At 48.3% G+C, this 21,043-nt stretch overlaps 1 protein-coding gene across 1 annotated transcript in view; it reads right to left on the reverse strand.

The window, feature by feature from the left end:
- The window catches only part of LOC116989180 (seizure protein 6-like), a 68,011-nt gene that overhangs the window by 44,488 nt on the left and 2,480 nt on the right, over positions 1-21,043 (reverse strand). The window contains exons 2-4 of the mRNA XM_033046404.1: positions 10,589-10,816; positions 7,062-7,230; positions 5,815-5,981 (exon numbers count right to left, since the gene is read on the reverse strand). Of these exons, the coding sequence (XP_032902295.1) occupies positions 5,815-5,981; positions 7,062-7,230; positions 10,589-10,816 (564 nt within the window). The remainder of the gene's footprint in view (positions 1-5,814; positions 5,982-7,061; positions 7,231-10,588; positions 10,817-21,043) is intronic.

The following is a 21,043-nucleotide window of genomic DNA, read 5'->3' on the forward strand; positions in this document are numbered from 1 at the left end:
AAGTCCCAGCCTAACCAACCTCTCCCTATCAATCCAGCCCGCAAGCCCAGGTAACATCCTGGTGAACCTCATCTGCACCCTTTCGCAAGTTCACAAGTTATAGGAGTAGAATTAGGCCATTCGGCCCATCATGTCCACTCCGCCATTCAATCATGGCTGATCTCAGCCTCCAATTCCCATTTTCCTGCCTTATCCCCATGACCCCTGACACAACCGTTCTAATCAAAAATTTGTCTATCGGGACAACAGATGGCACAATGGGCTAAGTGTTCGGCGGGCGACCGGAAGGTAGCCGGTTCGAATCCCGCTTGGAGTGCATACTGTCGTTGTGTCCTTGGGCAAGACACTTCACCCACCTTTGCCTGTGTGTGAATGTGTGTGAATGTGTGTGAGTGATTGGTGGTGGTCGGAGGGGCCGTAGGCGCAGAATGGCAGCCACGCTTCCGTCAGTCTGCCCCAGGGCAGCTGTGGCTACAGAAGTAGCTTACCACCACCGAGTGTGACTGAGGAGTGAATGAATAATGCGATGTAAAGCGCCTTGAGTATTAGAAAGGCGCTATATAAATCCCATCCATTATTATTATTATTATTATTATCTCTGCCTTTAAAAAATCCATTGATTTAGCCTCCACAGCCTTCTGTGGCAATTAATTCCACAGATTCACCACCCTCTGACTAAAGAAGTTCCTCCTCACCTCCTTTCTAAAAGAGCGTCCTTTAATTCTGAGGCTATGACCTCTGGTCCTGGACTCTCCCACCAGTGGAAACATCCTCTCCCCATCCACTCTATCCATGCCTTTCATTATTCTCACCTGACGACATCCACAATTCACAAAACATCATATTCTGCCATGCACATTTGCAGATAATCCTCGTCAGCTGGGGAAACTCCTCCATACCTTTATGCATTGAAACATTAATCGACAAGTGCACAGGAAGGATCGTAGATCCCTTTGTTTGTAACCACAGTCTCCCTTGTCAACAACGGGAGACAAAGAGTGAAAAGCAATTCACTGGTTTACATCTTTACCCCGGCCAATGAATCTTGGTATGTTTGGCAATACAATCAGTGCAATAGTTGTGTGCGTGGGGACACAGCTGCCAATTCCTACACAGCGGGATAAACAACAGCATAATACGAACGCTAAACATGGCCCCATTTCTTTTCACTCGGTGGTATCTGATGAATGCATCTGTTTTTTTGGTCGTGTTGGAACATAAACAGAAACCGTTGAGGTACACAGCAGAGCCAGCTTCAGTTTCAGGATGAGATTCTCTGCCTCAGAGGGCGGTGGAGGCAGGTTCTCTGGATGCTTTCAAGAAAGGGCTCTTAAAAAATAGCGGAGTCAGGGGATATGGGGAGAAAGCAGGAACGGGGTACTGATTGGGGATGATCAGCCATGATCACATTGAATGGCGGTGCTGGCTCGAAGGGCCGAATGGCCTCCTCCTGCACCTATTGTCTATTGAGTTTAGTTTATTGTCACGTGTACCGAGGTACGGTGAAATGCTTTTGTTGTGTGCTAACCAGTCAGCGGAAAGACAATTCATGATTACAATCGAGCTATTGACAGTGTACAGGAATGCATGATAAAGGGAATAATGTTTAGTGCAAGGTAGAGCCCAGTAAAGTCCGATCAAAGATGGGTCCGATAGCAGTTCAGGACCGCTCTCTAGTTGGTGGTGGGATGGTTCAGTTGCCTGATAACGGCCGGGAAGAAACTGTCCTTAAATCTGGAGGTGTGCGCTTTTCTCACTTCTGTACCTCTTGCCCGTTGGGAGAGGGGAGAAGAGGGAGTGGCCGGGGTGAGACTGGTCCTTGATGATGCTACTGGCCTTGCCGAGGCAGCGTGAGGTGTAGATGGAGTCAATGGAAGGGAGGTTGCTTTGTGTGAGGGTCTGGGCTGCGTCCACAATTCCCTGCGATTTCTCGCGGTCTTGCATGGAGTTGTTCCCAAATCGAGACGTGATGCAGCCCGATATAAAATACTTTCTACGGCGCATCTGTAGAAGTTGGTGAGAGTTGTTGGGGACATGCCGAACGTCCTAAGCTTTCGTAGGAAGTAGAAGCGCTGATGTGCTTTCTTGACTGTTGCATAATTTAACACTCTCATTTCAATAGACAATAGGTGCAGGAGTAGGCCATTCGGCCCTTCGAGCCATTTCACTCCCAACCATCGGAAAGCCGGCACAGCAGCCTGAAAACCGTGTCCTCCTGGTTCAAGAACAGCTTCTTCCCAACAAACGTCATGCTCTTGACCACTTCTTGATTCGTCCGGGTGTCAGGTGTTATGGGCTGGAGGCAGGACAATGGGGTTGAGATGGAAAGATAGATCTGCCATGATAGAATGGTGGAGTAGGCTTGATGGGCCGAAAGGCCTAGTCCTGCTCCTAGAACTTATGAACCGCACACCACTAACCCCAACATGAACTTCAATGAGTTGTCATTGGTTGTACTATGGACTTCAGGTCTTTTCCATTAGTATTGTGGTCAGAGTGTCACAGTGTGGAAACAGGCCCTTTGGCCCAACTTGCCCACACCGGCCATCCTGTCCCAGCTTCTCTAGTCCCACCTGCCCGCGTTTGGTCCATAACCCTCCAAACCCGTCCTATCCATGTACCTGTCCAACTGTTTCTCAAAAGTTGGGATAGTCCCCGCCTCAACTACCTCCTCCATCAGCTCGTTCCACACACCCTCCACCCTTTGCATGAAGAAGTTACCCCTCAGATTCCTATTAAATCTTTAAAATCCCCTTCACCTTACACCTATGTCCACTGGTCCTCGATTCCCCTACTCTGGGCACGAGACTCTGTGCGTCTACCCGATCTATTCCTCTCATGATTTAATACACCTCTATATGATCATACACACCTCCAGAAGATCTATAAGATGGTTATTAATTTATGGAGTTTTGTCTATTATATATTATCCATGTGTTATGTTGCTGCAACTGTGAAATTCATTTTTCCATTGACATTACATACAACAATGAAACACTCTTGCATTTCTTGTCTCTTTAGGAATAGCGAGACAGGTGGGACTAATGTGGATGGGGCAGTGGGGAAGTTGGGCTGAATGGCCTGTGTCCATGCTGTATGACAGCGTGGATTGTCACCTTGTCGTGGTGGAGAAGCTTGTGTGGACTTGAGATCCTGAGAGCGATGCCGTCTGGAGCTATGCTCCTGGTAGGGCCACCCATGGCGGTAAGGTCGAGGGGGAGGTCTCTGACAAAGAGCAATCCAACCAAGACCTCAACGGTGGAACAGGCGGAGGACGATGGCTGACCTTAGTGGAGCGTCACAACGGCTGGGAAGGCGGATGAAGGCTGCGGCAGAAAAGGGTCTCCGGTCGTCTTGGACTCCATGCCACTGGACCCTGACCCAGATCTGTCAAGGGCCGTGGGGTGGCTGTCTGTGCACCAGTGTCCCCACGTTAAACAAAGTCACGCACAGGCATCCTCCATTTAGTTACTCCAGCGCTTTGTGTTCCTTGTAGCTTGCCAAACCGTAACTCTATTTTTGGGGCAGAAAAAGGTACGACTCATTGGGCGACCGAGGAGACTACTCACGACCATACAGGCGACATGTCGCGGGGTGACGCCTGTATGGTCGTGCGTAGTCGCCCAATGAGTCGTACCTTGTTCTGGTCATCGCTGGATTTTCAACATGTCGAATAATGTTCGGCCACCTGCAACTACCTATGACGGGTGCCGCAGTCGCCGAAAAAGTCGCGTAAGTGGGACTTTGTTAGAGATGGCTGTGGACAAATTGGCTTCTACATTTTCTGCAACACAGCGATTGTTTGTCAGGAAAACCACTTCAGAAGCTGCAGAGGTCATGAAAGCCAGCACATAAATGGGAAATAATTTAGCATTTTATCTCAGGCACATGTCATCAGAGCGCTGTTAAATTATACGCAGCATGATCTGGAGCGATTGCAATTCTCGACATATAATTCTTAACAAACTATTATTTGTGGACTTGCTTCAGTGATCTGAACTTTACAGCTTAATGAAGTTGTAATTCACAAAGATTGCAAGCTGAAACTCATGTGTAGCAAGATTCATTGGAAAGATTAAATAGCCGGAGGGAATCGAAGATGTGGCCAAATCACAGTTGTCGTTGCAAGCTAATATATACCCACAGAGATTGCAGAGATCAAATTTACATCGCTACTGTCCCCAAAGGTTGACCAAGATCTAATCTTCTCTTTCGAAGATAGAATCAAAATGCTGGAGTAACTCAGCGGGACAGGCAATATCTCTGGAGAGAAGGAATGGGTGACGTTCCGGGTCGATACCCTTCTTCAGGTCTGAAGAAAGATCTCTGGAGAGAAGGAATGGGTGACGTTTCGGGTCGAGACCCTTCTCCAGAATACATCACCCATTCCGTTTCTCCAGAGATGCTGCCTGTCCCGCTGAGTTACTCCAGCTTTTTGTGCCTATATTCGGATTAAACTAATATCTGCAGTTCCTTCTTACACGAAAGCTTCTCAACTTACGTCGGCCCACGTGACAATAAACGAAACTCAAACTCAAACCATTGAACCACTGACAACATTGAAGGGATTATTGTTTAATATTGATACGCCTTAGATGACCAGGAGTGATAGGTTTCTGGTTATTGGTGTGAAATTTGGATTCAAGGCCAATCATCTGATATACACATATATATTAAACAAAAATATTACAAAAATATATTTAAACATTTATTTTCCTTCCCGAGGCTTGAACCGGTGTCAACCAACATGAAATGAAACGGCAGTGCAACACTTTAATTCCAGGGGCTTCTGGCCCGTGGGAAAGGCAATGGAACATGTTTAATGGATAATTTTGTTTCTGACCCACAGTTCAGATTCTGAACTTCACGGCAGCGGTGGGAAATGATTCGTAAACGTTCCAATTACTTTTCCGCAGCGGGTGAGTGAGCGCGTTTCTGCTGATGCGGCCCGGCAGAATCGAGCTGGCAGAGAGATTCTATAAACACCAAACTCCGGGCCGGGCCGGGCTTGGAGATTAGCTCGCCGTTTGTTGTTGGCACCTGGCAGCTTTCTGCCGCGGCCCCCGGTTCACCAGCCCACCGCCGACTCCCAACTTGGCCCCGAGTCACAGCCGTCCCGGGTCGACTGGGCTGGTGTTCACTGGGGTTTTGAAGGGTGAGAGGGGATCTTATAGAAACATATTAAAACATTCTCAAGGGATTGGACAGGCCAGATGCAGGAAAAAATGTTCCCCCATGTTGGGGGAGTCCAGAACCAGGGGTCACACACAGTTTAAGAATAAGGGGTCGGCCGTTTAGGACCGAGATGAGGAAAAACCTCTTCACCCAGAGAGTTGTGAGTCTGTGGAATTCTCTGCCACAGAGGGCAGTGGAGGCCAATTCACTGGATGTTTTCAAGAGAGAGTTAGATAGAGCTCTCAGAGAACTAACGGAATCAAGGGGTATGGGGAGAAAGCAGGAACGGGGTACTGAGTTTGGATGATCAGCCATGACCAAATATACATATGTACAAACAAAAATTTGAATCATAGAAACCCATTTACAGATGACCCTTTAGGATCTGACCCTGAGGATCTTTAGTCAGAGGGTGGTGAATCTGTGGAATTCTTTGCCACAGAGGGCTGTGGAGGCCAAGTCAGTGAATATTTTTAAGGCAGAGATAGATAGATTCTTGATTAGTGCGGGTGTCAGAGGTTATGGGGAGAAGGCAGGAGAATGGGGTAGAGAGGGAGAGATAGATCAGCCACGATTGAATGGCGGAGTAGACTTGGGCTAATTCTACTCCTACTCCTCATGACCTTATGACCCATTTACCTTCGTATCTTAAGGCCAGTCCCATGGAGGTGCCGGTACTGTCTGTGGTTAGTTCAATGAAGAAGTGTTCGCTTTCACTGACCAGGCCTTCAATGGGCAGGTACTCCACTTCATAGGAATCATAAACGATCGGCGCATCAATATTATTCCCATTCCGAATGATGAGTCTGGTAAACACAAAACTCACCTTCAGTTAAACACCACATTTAACCCCAGATAAACAAAAAAGTAACGATGACAAAGGAAGCAGGGCATTGTTACTGGTTTGTTGGGTGAGAACGAGAAACATAGAAACATAGACAATAGGTGCAGGAGTAGGCCATTCGGCCCTTCGAGCCAGCACCGCCATTCAATATGATCATGGCTGATCATCCAACTCAGTATCCTGTACCTGCCTTCTCTCCATACCCCCTGATCCCTTTAGCCACAAGGGCCACATCTAACTCCCTCTTAAATATAGCCAATGAACTGGCCTCAACTACCTTCTGTGGCAGAGAATTCCACAGATTCACCACTCTCTGTGTGACATTTTTTTTTCTCATCTCGGTCCTAAAAGACTTCCCCCTTATCCTTAAACTGTGACCCCTTGTCCTGGACTTCCCCAACATCGGGAACAATCTTCCTGCATCTAGCATGTCCAACCCCTTAAGAATTTTGTACGTTTCTATTAGATTCCCCCTCAATCTTCTAAATTCCAGCGAGTACAAGCCGGGTCTATCCAGTCTTTCTTCACATGAAAGTCCTGCCATCCCAGGAATCAGTCTGGTGAACCTTCTCTGTACTCCCTCTATGGCAAGAATGTCTTTACTCAGATTAGGGGACCAAAACTGTACGCAATACTCCAGGTGTGGTCTCACCAAGACCCTGTACAACTGCAGTAGAACCTCCCTGCTCCTATACTCAAATCCTTTTGCTATGAAAGCTAACATACCATTCGCTTTCTTCACTGCCTGCTGCACCTGCATGCCTACTTTCAATGACTGGTGTACCATGACACCCAGGTCTCGCTGCATCTCCCCTTTGTTGGTACGACTTGGTTGGGGGAGGGATAGAGAGAGAGGGAATGCCGGGGTTACTTGAAGTTAGAGAAATCAGAGAGAGAACTCTGACCGATGATGGCCAATTTGACCACCCTATCTACCTGCGACTCCACCTTGAAGGAACCATGCACCTGTTCTGCTGTAGCTCGGACCCTCTAGTCCCGGCAACAGATCGCAGGTGACGTGTGGGCGGGGGGTGGTGTTTACCTGTCGTCATCTTCAGCCAGCGCCACCTTCTCAAAGTGCAGGTGGAGTTTCTGCCCCCGTGGAGAGGCCACCAGCCAGTAGCAGGTGAGGTTGTTGCTGTAGTTGGCCGGGAAGTTTGGCGAGATGATGCGTCCGACAGTGGCGTTCCTGATCACCCCGCCACAGGTAGCTGCAAGGAAGAGGCAGATCACAGCTTCAGATGTACAGTACAGCATCGACAGGCCCAGCTCCAGAGTCCCGGCTTCAATAGACAATAGACAACAGGTGCAGGAGTAGGCCATTCGGCCCTTCAAGCCAGCACCGCCATTCAATGTGATCATGCCTGATCATCCACAATCAGTACCCCGTTCCTGCCTTCTCCCAATATCCCTGGACTCCCCCAACATGTTCCTGATGTTGGGGGAGTCCAGAACCAGGGGCCACAGTTTAAGAATAAGGGGTAAGCCATTTAGAACGGAGACGAGGAAACACTTTTTCTCACAGAGAGTGGTAAATCTGTGGAATTCTCTGCCTCAGAGGGTAGTGGAGGCCGATTCTCTGGATACTTTCAAGATAGATAGACAATAGACATTAGACAATAGGTGCAGGAGTAGGCCCATATCTCTCTCTTCCATTGTCAAAACTAACATCTGTGGTAGACACAAAGTGCTGGAGTAATTCAGCAGGACAGGCAGCATCTCTGGGGAGAAGGAATGGGTGACGTTTCGGGTCTGAAGAAGGGTCTCGATCCGAAACGTCACCCATTCCTTCTATCCAGAGATGCTGCCTGTCCCGCTGAGTAACTCCAGCATTTTGTGTCTATCTTCGGTGTAAACCAGCATCTGCAGTTCCTTCCTAGACAAGCACCTACGATATCCAGACATTATTTCTATATTAAATTCACCATCGCACAACCAATCCCCCCCCCCACACCACCACATAATTAAATCTGTACGCAATACTTCCACGCTGTGAAGCTTTTTGATGTGGCTTTCTACATGGATGTTTAGTTTAGTTTCGAGATATAGTGCAGAAAGAGGCCCTTCGGCCCACAGAGTCCGTGCCGACCCGCACATTAACACTATCCTACACACACTAGGAACAATTTTACCTTCACACCAAGCCAATTAACCTGCAGACCTGTACATCTTTGGAGTGTGGGAGGAAACCGAAGAACTCTGAGAAAACCCACGCAGGTCACGGGGAGAACATACATACTCCGTACAGGCAGCGCCCGTGATCAGGATCGAACCTGGGTCTCTGGCGCTGTGAGGCAGCAACTCTACCGCTGCACCACTGTGCCGCCCTGTTATTTAATTGCATTTGGTTATTGGGTCATAAGGACATAAGTGATAGGAGTAGAATTAGGCCATTCGGCCCATCATTTCTACTCTGCCATTCAATCACGGTTGATCTATCTCTCCTTCTCAACCCCATTCTCCTGCCTTCTCCCCGTAACCCCTGACACCCACACTAATCAAGAATCTATCTATCTCTGCCTTAATAATATCCACTGACTTGGCCTCCACAGCCACAGTCTGAAGAAGGGTTTCGGCCCGAAATGTTGCCTATTTCCTTCGCTCCATAGATGCTGCTGCACCCGCTGAGTTTCTCCAGCATTTTTGTCTACCTTTGGCCTCCACAGCCGTCTGTGGCAATGAATTCCACAGATTCACCACCCTTTGACCAAAGAAATTCCTCCTCGTCTCCTTCCTAAAAGAACGTCCTTTAATTCTGAGGCTGTGACCTCTGGTCCTAGACTCTCCCACCAGTGGAAACATCCTCTCCACATCCACTCTATCCAGGCCTTTCAATGAGGTCCCCCTCATTCTTCTAAACTCAGTCTTCTAAACTTCTTCTCAGCAAAGAATTCCACATATGGACCACCGGCCTCGGCGGCGGCGGCACCGGCATCGGCGGCGGCGGGGCTGCGGGTCTGAGGACGGCGGTGAAGCGCTGGAGCGCCATTGCGGGGCTGGCGGTGCCTTGCCTGGGTCGCTGAGCTGGAACTCCGGTGAGCTGGGTCCGTTGCGGAGCTGCGGGTCTGTGGAGCGGCTGCGGGCGGCGGCGCTGAACTTTCCAACGGGAGCCTGGGATCTCGCGACGAGATCGCCAGTTGAGCTCCATTCGGCGCGGCCTTGTCGGCTCCGGAAGCCACGGTCTCGAGTAGGGAGCCGGCCGTTCCAGGGTTCCCAGGCCGCTGAGAGGACTCTCCCGACGCCGGAACATCATCACCCGGCGAGGACGGCCTGGAACATCGGGCCTCCGTAGAGGCAACTGTGGAGGCCTCAATAGGCCTGACTATGGGTGGACATTGGGGATGGGACTGGACTTTGTGCCTTCCCCCATAATGGGAACCATTGTGGGGGGATGTTTTTTTATGTTAAAGCTATTTATTATTGTTATGTTTGTATTCTTTCTTATGTGCTGCATTGGCAAAAATAATTTCACTACATCTCGGTGTATGTGACAATAAATCAACCTTTGAACCATCGTGTACAGAGAATGAGTATATCACGTCAGTACACAATATGTTTCTTGTCTGTTGTTGCAGCCAGACACCAGGGCCACCGTGACTGAACTTTCTGCTAATCTATTTATCCGCACATCTAGCTAATCTAAAATATCTCATCTACTGATTATGTTCCTCTAATCCTGGCCTCTGTTCAGTCTCAAACTTAATTGTTACTTCCTTGATGACCTTGCTTTCAGCTGCCGGGGCTGTGTCTGATGTGTAGTAAGGAATTGCAGATGCAGGGACACAAAATGCTGGAGTATAATCACTGGAATTTAGAAGGATGAGAGGATATCTTAGACCGCAGTCAGGATGGAACCCGGGTCTCTGGCGCCGTGAGGCAGCAACTCTACCGCTGCACCACCGTGCCGTCCGCCGGGCTAGCGGGCTGTTGAAAGTGGAACACATTGCCATGCGCCAGGTATGTCAGGCTTAGAATTGCCTTTCAAAGACTACATCTGCCGCCAACTCAAATAAGCATAATGCTGTTCATTCCGTGAGACCTACTTTTGCTCGGCTTTTTGCCTGAATTTTGCAGTCACTTATAAATACTTTATTTCCACTGAAACCCGCTTGATTTTTTCTCATGTCCTCACTGATATCGTGAAATACTCCAGGGTGCGAAACACTCTCAAGTCTGCTTCACTAAAACGCCAACACATACGTCTGAAGAGAGCTGAAGTTAGTGCAGCGGTTTCTGTTTGATTCCACTCTCAGTCGGAATTATAGCCCTCAGGTTGATGTTACTCATGCTGTCAAGCTGTGTGCCCATGGACGCAGGGATTAGAATCAGGAACGGCTCGCTATGCACAGATTCATCTACACGCCACTCATAGACACCCAGAGCAGCATCTTCCCTGCCTTCAACGGTTTCATTTATTATCACGTTTAAGGGCCTGTCCCACTTGGGCTATTTTTAGGCGACTGTCATAGTCGTAGCAAAAAATCGGCGACTGGACCCGCACCCCACGACATAAAATTAAAAATAGAATCATTACTTTAACAACGTAAACCCCGGTGAAGGTTCACTTACCGATGCATTGGGGCTCGGTGTCGCTCCAGCGCGCCTTGCTGGCGTTGATGCAGGTGAGAGATGGCGAACCCAGCAGCCGGTAGCCAGAGTTGCAGTAGAAATGCGCCAGGCCGCCGGGGTGCAGGCTGGTGACCGATACGTCGCCAGACAACGGCTTCTGCGGGAAGCCACAGCTCAGCAAGTAGGCTGCGGAGACAAGAGGCACAGAGAGAGAGACAGTGAAAGCCACTGGGAATGAGTAAGGAATGCAGCGGTAGAGTTGCTGCCTCACAGCCCCAGAGACCCAGGTTCGATCCTGACCACGGGTGCTGTCTGTATGGAGTTTACACATTCTCCCCGTGACCTGCGTGGGTTTTCTCTGGGCTCTCCGGTTTCCTACCACACTCCAAAGACGTACAGGTTTGTAGATTATTTGGCTTGGTGTAAATGTATAACTGTAAAATTCTCCCTGGTGTGTGTAGGATAGTGTTAGTGTGTGCGGGGATTGCTGGTTGGTGCGGACCCGGTGGGCCGAAGGGCCTGTTTCTGCGCTGAATCTCTAAAGTCTACAGTGTACAGAATAATTATCCTCTTACCCAATCTTACTTTGCTTTGAGTGATTAACACAGCAGGTGATTAGAATTCAATCCGGTTATTGTCTTCAGGAAGCAAGGTAGAGTGTGTATCTCAATTAGCATCAACGGTGAAGAAGTGCAAGTGGTTGAAATCTTCAAGTTATCACCAACAACTGATCCCAAACCAACTGCAATGAACCTACAGTCAAGATAGCACAGCAAAGTCTCTCCCAAAGATCCTATAGCGGAGCAAGATAGACCACACCTTCCAAATGCAATGGGCTGATGTGTAGTACGCAACGGAGCGGAACGTGGGCCTTTTTTTCATCCATTTCAGTAACCCGACCCGGCTCGCAGTGTAATCAACGTTGCGGGGGAACAGTTTATGTTAATAAATTTAAATTCTGAAAATGAGGAGAAGATTTTTACCAAATAACTTTTATTTTTACGAGGATGTTTCCGTAACCGGCTTCCGTCGCCGCACTAGTATCCCTATCGGATCTTTGGTGCGGAGACGGAAGCCGGTTACGGAAATGGGGCCGAAAATGACCCATGAATCTGCCCATGACCGTACTACGTCCTTTTCGTCGAGTGGACTATCTTGCTCGCTATAGGATCTTTGGTTAAGATAGCACACCAAAGTCTCTCCTTCCTCAAAAGAGATAAAATTAGCATTCTTGTGCTAATTACTCCTCATCTACAGTATCTTCCCTTTCTTCCTACTCCTGTGCAGCGGTAGAGTTGCTGCCTCACAGCGCCAGAGACCCAGGTTCGACCCTGACCACTGGTGCTGTCTCTATAGAGTTTGTGCGTTCTCCCCGTGACCTGCGTGGGTTTTCTCCGGGTGCTCCGGTTTCCTCCCACACTCCAAATACGTACAGGTTTGCAGGTAAATTAGGTTTTGTAAAATTGTAAATTGTCCCTAGTGTGCGCAGGATAGTACAGGCTGATCACCCAGTAGGCCGAAGGGCCTGTTTCCATGCTGTCTCTAAACTAAATTTACTCGAGTAAGTTTTAATCCATAGGTTTAATTGATCTTGTCTTCAGCTTGCACTAAAGTACTGCGAAGATGATTAGTTACACCGTGTTACAGACTAGCTATTTTTAATTTCATGACTTAAAATACTTGGTGGTTATCTCAGCAAAGTGAGAAGATTGAACTGTAACTAAGCATACATTTTCACAGCTGCCACTCCAATTTGTTCATGCAACGATTTAATATTCCAATCAATCATTTTAAATGCGTACATGAAATTTCCTTTTGTAATCTGGATTTACATGAAACATAAAATCCATAGTCTTTTGTTACAACTCTACGGAGGCAACTAGACTCAAGAGTCAAGAGCGGTTTATTGTCCCAGATAGGACAATGAAATTCTTGCTTGCTGCAGCACAACAGAATATGTAATCATAATACGGAACAGGAGATAAAAGTTCAGTGTGTCTATATACCATAGACCATATATATATACAATAAATAAACAGATAACAGGATAGCGGGACTGTCATATGCTGAGAGAATGGAGCGGCTGGGCTTGTATCCTGGAATTTAGAAGGATGAGAGGTTCTATTCAGGGTTTGGACACGCCAGAGGCAGGAAACATGTTCCCGATGTTGGGGGAGTCCAGAACCAGGGGCCACTGTTTAAGAGTAAGGGGTAAGCCATTTAGAACGGAGATGAGGAAAAACTTTTTCACACAGAGGGTTGTGAGTCTGCCTCAGAGGTCGGTTCTCTGGATGCTTTCAAGAGAGAGCTAGACAGAGCTCTTAAAGATGGCGGAGTCAGGGGATATGGGGAGAAGGCAGGAACGGGGTACTGATTGTGGATGGTCAGCCATGATCACATTGAATGGCGGTGCTGGTTCGTGCGGCCGAATGGCCTACTCCTGCACCTATTGTCTATTGTCCGTGTGGGTTTTCTCCGGGTGCTCCGGTTTCCTCCCACATTTCCCCTTCATCCCCTCTTCTTCCCCTCCTCCTTGTCCCCTTCCACCCATCTCTCTCCCGCCGGCTTCACATGCCACTCCTTCTCTCCTTATCTGTCACCCTTTTGTCTCCTTTTCACCTCCAGCCTTTGCCACTGACTCCACCCATCTGCCAGTCACTCCCCTCACCTGTATCCACCTATCACTTAGACAGACACCAAGTGCTGGAGTAACTCAGGGGTCAGGCAGCGAAACCCTTTATAGTTCCGACCTGAACAGTCACCTATCCCTTTTCTCCAGAGATGCTGCCTGACCTGCTGAGTTACTCCGGCACTTTGTGTCTATCTTTGGTATAAACCGGCATCTGCAGTTCCTTCCTCCACCCATCGCATGCCAGGTTTTGTCCTGCCCCAACCCCCCCCTCCCCCCCCACCCCCATCCCTCCTTCTCCTGTAAGTGTAACTTGAACTTGAACTTGCACTTGTCCAACTTTCTCCACCTGTTCTGTCAGTCTGAAGAAGGGTCCTGACCCCGAAACCTTGCCCGCCCGCCCGCTCCCCTCCTCATATTCCTGCTTGGGCAGTCTGCACCCCAGCGGCTTGAACATTGACTTCTCCAATTTCCGGTAGCTCTTGCTGTCTCCTCCCCTTCTCAGCTCTCCCTCAGCCCTCTGGCTCCTCCTCTTCCTTTCTTCTTCCCCCCCCCCCCCCCCCAAATCAGTCTGAAGAAGGGTTTCGGCCCGAAATGTTGCCTATTTCCTTCGCTCCATAGATGCTGCTGCACCCGCTGAGTTTCTCCAGCACTGTTGTCTTTTGATTGTAAAATTGGTGCTTGCAAGAAAAAACAAAAGTAGGGAGCGAGTACATACATCATGTGGGGGGGGGGGGGGGGGCTGAGACAGATGACAGGAGCAGGAACAAAGGGAAGATACTGTAGATGAGGACTAATTAGCACGAGAATGCTAATTTTATAATTGTCGACAGCGAGACTATCTCGTCAGCCAGCCCAGTTATGCCGTTTGGCCCACTTGATGTATTTCACACTAAAATAACTGCCTGTTTTGTGCAGGTTTCTTGTTTCGGTGATTTTTCTGTCGTGTCTTAAGTTGCTAAGATGATGATTATTTAAGCTGTGTTATAAACCGGCCCCTTTCATCTGCTTGTTTTTAGAATTCCTGCATTAAAATGGTGCTTATCTCCATAAACCAGGTGGCATTTAAAATGGAAGTGCTCATTTTTTAAAGAAACTTCAAGTACTGGATGCTGAGCGCAGGTTCGAACGCTGATTTCCCAGCGACCTCAGTGCCAGAGCACTTCCTGGATGATGTGTAGGAAGGAACTGCAGACGTTGGTTCAAACCGAAGATAGACAGGAGGAGGCCATTCGGTCCTTTGAGCCAGCACCGCCATTCAATGTGATCATGGCTGATCATCCCCAATCAGTACCCCGTTCCTGCCTTCTCCCCATATCCCCTGACTCCGCTATTTTTAAGAGCCCTATCTAGCTCTCTCTTGAAAGTACCCAGAGAACCGGCCTCCACCGCCCTCTGAGGCAGAGAATTCCACAGACTCACAACTCTCTGTGTGTGAAAAAGTGTTTCCTCGTCTCCGTTCTAAATGGCTTTCCCCTTATTCTTAACTCAGCGGGACAAGCAGCATCTCTGGAGAGAAGGAACGGGTGACGTTTCAGGTGGAGACCCTTCTTCAGGCTGAGAGTCGGGGGAGAGGAAAACGAGAGATGTGGGCGGCAATGGAGAGATAGAGAACAAAAGAATGAAAGATATGCACAAAATAACGATGAAAAAGGAAACAGCTGTGAGCTAGGTGAAAACGAGTTACAGACAATGAGACTCACCAGGGTGACAGTGAAAGTAGTACAACAACTAGGGTGGGGGAGGGATGGAGAGAGAGGGGATGCAAGGGTTACTTGGAGTCAGAGAAATCAATATTCATACCGCTGGGGTGTAAGCTGCCCAAGCAAAATCTTTTAGGTTTTCATAAAGTCATAAGTGATAGGAGCAGAATTAGGCCATTCGGCCCATCAAGTCTACTTCTTCATTCAATTATGGCTGATCTATCTCTCCCTCCTAACCCCATTCTCCTGCCTTTTCCCCATAACTGGCTAATCCAGAATCTATCTATCTCTGCCTTATAAATATCAACTGACTTGTGGCCTCCACAGCCTTCTGTGGCAATGAATTCCACAGATTCACCACCCTCTGACTAAAGAAACTCCTTCTCATCTCCTTCCTAAAGGAACGTTCTTTAATTCTGAGGATATGACCTCTGGTCCCAGACTCTCCCACTAGTGGAAACATCCTCTCCACATCAAGTCAAGCCAAGCCAAGTCAAGTCAAGTTTATTTGTCACATACACATACGAGATGTGCAGTGAAATGAAAGTGGCAATGCTCGCGGACTTTGTGCAAAAGACAAACAACCAAACAACCAAACAAACTATAAACACAATCATAACACACATATTCTTTTACATAATAAATAATGGAAGGAAAAACGTTCAGTAGAGTTAGTCCCTGGTGAGATAGGCGTTTACAGACCGAATGGCCTCTGGGAAGAAACTCCTTCTCAACCTCTCCGTTCTCACCGCATGGCAACGGAGGCGTTTGCCTGACCGTAGCAGCTGGAACAGTCCGTTGCAGGGGTGGAAGGGGTCTCTCATGATATTGTTGGCTCTGGAGTTGCACCTCCTGATGTATAGTTCCTACAGGGGGACAAGTGAAGTTCCCATAGTACATTCGGCCGAACGCACTACTCTCTGCAGAGCCTTCTTGTCCTTGGCAGAGCAATTCCCAAACCAGATGGTAATGTTCCTGGACAAGATGCTTTCCACCGCCGCTGCGTAGAAGCACTGGAGGATCCTCGGAGACACTCTGAATTTCCTCAATTGCCTGAGGTGGTAAAGGCGCTGCCTTGCCTTACTCACGAGTGCTGAGGCGTGTGATGCCCATGTCATATCCTCGGAGATGTGGACTCCCAGATATTTAAAACAGTTCACCCTATCCACAGGATCCCCATTTATCCTCAATGGAGTGTACGTCCTCGGATGATGTGCCCTCCTAAAGTCCATGATCAGCTCCTTCGCTTTTTTGATGTTCAAGAGGAGGCTGTTATCCTGGCACCAGATCCACTCTATCCAGCCCTTTCACTATTATGTAAGTTTCAATGAGGTTTCAATGAGGTCCCCCCTTCATTCTTCTAAACTCCAGCAAGTACAGGCCCAGTGCCGACAAACGCTCTTCATAGGTTAATACACAAGATAGCCCCATAAATTAATAAATTGAGATGTCCTGTTCGGAGAATCCTTTCTGGATGTTTAAGAAAGAACTGCAGATGCTGGAAAAATCGAAGGTAGACAAAAATGCTGGAGAAACTCAGCGGGTGAGGCAGCGTCTATGGAGCGAAGGAATAGGTGACGTTTCGGTTCGAGACCCTTCTTCAGACTGATGTGGGGGTGGGGGGGGGGGGGGGAGGGAAGAAGAAAGGAAGAGGCGGAGACAGTGGGCTGTGGGAGAGCTGGGGAGGGGAGGGGAAGGAGGGAGAAAGCAGGGACTACCTGAAATTGGAGAAGTCAATGTTCATACGGACGAAATGTTTAATCCTTTCTAGATTATCGGTTTTCTGGACTATTGAGGTGATGTGATAATGAAACGACACTGTCGGATTAAGGTGAAGGGGAAAGGATGTAATCGGCATCTGAGGAGTAACTTCTTTACACAAAGGGTGGTGGGTGTATGGAACAAGCTGCCGGAGGAGGAAGTTGAGGCAGGGACTATCCCAACGTTTAAGAAACAGTTAGACAAGGACATGGGCAGAGCAGGTTTGGAGAAATATGGGCCAAACGCAGGCAGGTGGGAGTAGTGCAGCTGGGACATGTCGGCCGGTGTGGGCAAGATGGGCCGAAGGGCCTGTTTCCACGCTGTATCACTCTCTGACTCTGTGGGAAAGGGATGGTTTTCCCTGTGTCCTCCCCCAACCATAAGTAACTACAACATTCGTGCGCGGTCAATACTCCTTTGTTTAGAGGAAGATAATTGCACAATTAAACGGATATCCAAAGAAACAGCAGCGGCGTGCAAATTGGCATCCAGAAATAAAACCTTTAAAGCGAATATCAATAGAAGGTCTGATTGTAAGTTCTGAAGAAGCTGAAACAAAACGTAACGGACTATTGATAAGCTAATTTCAGTGATCATCGGTACGACAGGATAATGGGGCATACCGCTCATTTATAGCACAGAAATGATTGTAAAATACTCTGCATGTACTGGCAATTAAAATAAATTTATAAAATTATTATAAATAAAATTATTATAAATAATAAAATTATTTATTTTATTTTTTATTTTTATTTTTATTTTCTTTGTGCTGACAGTAAACTATCCTGTTTCAATTAACTGGGAATTTAGGAAAAATGAGCAAACAACTGGACTGTCCGTTAAACTTCAATGGAACCCAAAGGTAGGCGCAAAATGCTGGAGTAACTCAGCGGGACTCAGCATCTCTGGAGAGAAGGAATGGGCGACGTTTCGGGTCAATAGACAATAGACAATAGGTGCAGGTGTAGAGGCCATTCGGCCCTTCGAGCCAACACTGCCATTCAATGTGATCATGGCTGATCATCCCCAATCAGTACCCTGTTCCTGTCTTAGACATAGAAACATAGAAACATAGAAATTAGGTGCAGGAGTAGGCCATTCGGCCCTTCGAGCCTGCACCGCCATTCAATATGATCATGGCTGATCATCCAACTCAGTATCCCGTACCTGCCTTCTCTCCATACCCTCTGATCCCCTTAGCCACAAGGGCCACATCTAACTCCCTCTTAAATATAGCCAATGAACTGGCCTCAACTACCCTCTGTGGCAGAGAGTTCCAGAGATTCACCACTCTCTGTGTGAAAAAAGTTATTCTCATCTCGGTTTTAAAGGATTTCCCCCTTATCCTTAAGCTGTGACCCCTTGTCCTGGACTTCCCCAACATCAGGAGCAATCTTCCTGCAGGACAGGACAGGAACCCCATAACCCCTGACTCCGGGTCGAGACCCTTCTTCAGACTGATATCAGGGGAGTGGGCTGGACAGAGATCGAATGTAGTCGGAGACAGTAAGACTGGTGGGAGAACTGGGAAGGGGGAGGGGATGGAGAGAGAGGGAAAGCAAGGGCTACTTGAAGTTAGGGAAGGCAATGTTCATGCCGCTGGGGTGTAAGCTGCCCAAGCGAAATATGAGGTGCTGTTCCTCCAATTTGCGCTGGGCCTCACTCTGACAATGGAGGAGGCCCAGGACAGAAAGGTCATTGTGGAAATGGGAGGGGGAGTTGAAGTGCTGAACCACTGGGAGATCAGGTAGGTTAAGACGGACTGAGCGCAGGTGTTTAGCGAAACGATCGCCGAACCTGCACTTGGTCTCACCGATGTACAGGAGTCATCAATGTATACCAATGGAACACAATTCCTCACCAGCTTACAGTCTAACTCATAGAGTCATAAAGTGATACATTGTGGAAACAGGCCCTTCGGCCCAACTCGCCCACACCGGCCAACATATCTATTATAATTTCGAGGAATGAAAACCTCACAGTTTTCTTTTAGTTTAGTGTAGTTTAGAGATACAGTGCGGACACAGGCCCTTCGGCCCATCGAGTCCGCACCGGCCAGCAATCCCCGCACATTAACACTATCCAGGGGTGGGAGATTGCAACCTTCACGTGGTCCGCCCTGTTTTGACGAATGCAATCAACCCGGTGTGCACAATCAAATAAGATCAAGTAGGACTAGTTGTTCTACAACTTTAGGCTGCGCATGCCATAGGTAAGAGGAAGAACACTATCCTACACACACGAGGGACAATTTGACATTGATGCAAAGCCAATTAACCTACAATTAACCTTCAGTCTTTAGAGTGCGGGAGGAAACCGGAGATCCCAGAGTAAAACCCACGCAGGTCACGGGGGGAACGTACAAGCTCCATACAGACAGCACCCGTAGTCGGGATCGAACCCGGGTCTCTGGCACTGTGAGGCAGCAACTCTACCGCTGCACCACCAGTGCCGCCCCCGTGCTCTCCACAACTTCCCGGAGCCACTTTACAGAAGTGGTTTGCAGCAGGCGCAGCTATATTCTGATCCTCTGCTTCTGATTCACTTGTATTCACTGGAGTTTAGAAGGATGAGGGGGATCTTATAGAAACATATAATATTATAAAAGGACTGGACAAGCTAGATGCAGGAAAAATGTTCCCAATGTTGGGCGAGTCCAGAACCAGGGACACAGTCTTAGAATAAAGGGGGGGTCATTTAAGACTGAGGTGAGAAAAAACATTTTCACCCAGAGAATTGTGAATTTATGGAATTCCCTGCCAGAGGGCAGTGGAGGCCAAGATACTGGATAGATTTAAGAGAGAGTTAGATAGAGCTCAAGGGGCTAGTGGAATCAAGGGTTATGGGGAGAAGGCAGGCACGGGTTATTGATAGGGGACGATCAGCCATGATTACAATGAATGGCGGTGCTGGCTCAAAGGGCCGAATGACCTCCTCCTGCACCTATTTTCTATGTTTCTATGATGGGCAGCCTACAGTAAACACAGCGGGTAAGGGTCACCCCGATCAGCTGACACTAATCCCGTTATTAATGACTCAGAGTTGTGCCACTACATACAAGCTCGCTGTCAATGAGACGCTCTCAATAAAGTCAGGATAAAGGGCGCTTCTCATGAGACCACTTGCAAAATAATTAAAACCTGCTTTGATTTATCAAAGGTTTATTTATAGTTCAGGACATCGAAACAGGTTATTGATATTGCCCTCATAGGAGTAAACATCCCAATCTACACACCAGGCTGCCTCGGGAAAGCAGCCAGCATGATCAAGGGCTTGGAAGTAGACACAAAATGCTGGAGTAACTCAGCAGGTGAGGCAGCATCTCTGGAGAGAAGGAATGGGTGACCTTTCGGGTGACCCATCATGCCGCACACAGGCAATGACCGTGTGTCACCACGCCTCACCCGTACGTTATCGTGCAAAAGGGCGCACGACATGATAAGACACGCAGATGTCATGCGAGGATTTTGAACATTCCAAAATCCTGTGGCGGCAGGGAGACACCGCGCGTTACGACTGCGTCACGCCACGTCACGACCCGACCACGACGCGACAACCTCTTTTTCGGCTGTCGCCTAAAATGTCGCCCAAGTGGGACAAGCCCTTAATGGCATCGCCCCCACAGCAGGGCGTCCGAGACGGAACGCAGTAATCCACGTGCGGCCTCATCAACGTCTTACGTGGCTTTGTTTTTGCAAGGAATCAGACGCAAAGCGTTGACCCTGACCGAGTGTTGCAGTCAACGGCTTCTGCTTGCAAAGCTTTCCCTCAAATTAAACCCCTGCGTGATTGATGGCGACGCCACTTCAGTTTGGCAAGGCGTGGGAACGTGTTAAATGGACCTGCACTTGACCAGTTTAAATCCATTCTTCGAAGCATTTCATAACACTGGTTGAAAAGCATTAACTTCCAGCCACAAACTGAGCTTTATATATTTAAGAATGAACTGCAGATGCCGGAAAAATCGAAGGTAGGCAAAAATGCTGGAGAATCGGGTCGATTCCCCTTGGGTCGCCTGTTCCTTCGCTCCATAGATGCTGCCTCACCCGCTGAGTTTCTCCAGCGTTTTTGTCTACCTCTGCGCTTTAAGGGCCTGTGCCACGTGGCGATTTTTTTCGACGACTGCTGGCATCATTGACTGACGTATCAGGTCACTGAAACATTTGCGGCGTGGCGCGGCGTGACTCGGCGGTGACGCGGCGTGATGACATATTGACGTGCGGTGTTTTTTCAAGTGCGGCAACATTTTTTTGTAGGTTAATTGGCTTGGCATAAAGTGTAAAATTGTCCCCTAGTGTGTGTAGGACAGTGCGGGGATCGCTGGTCGGTATGGACTCGGTGGGCCGAAGGGCCTGTTTCCTG

This window comes from Amblyraja radiata, chromosome 28 (genome assembly GCF_010909765.2).
Source record: "Amblyraja radiata isolate CabotCenter1 chromosome 28, sAmbRad1.1.pri, whole genome shotgun sequence".
NCBI lineage: Eukaryota > Metazoa > Chordata > Chondrichthyes > Rajiformes > Rajidae > Amblyraja > Amblyraja radiata.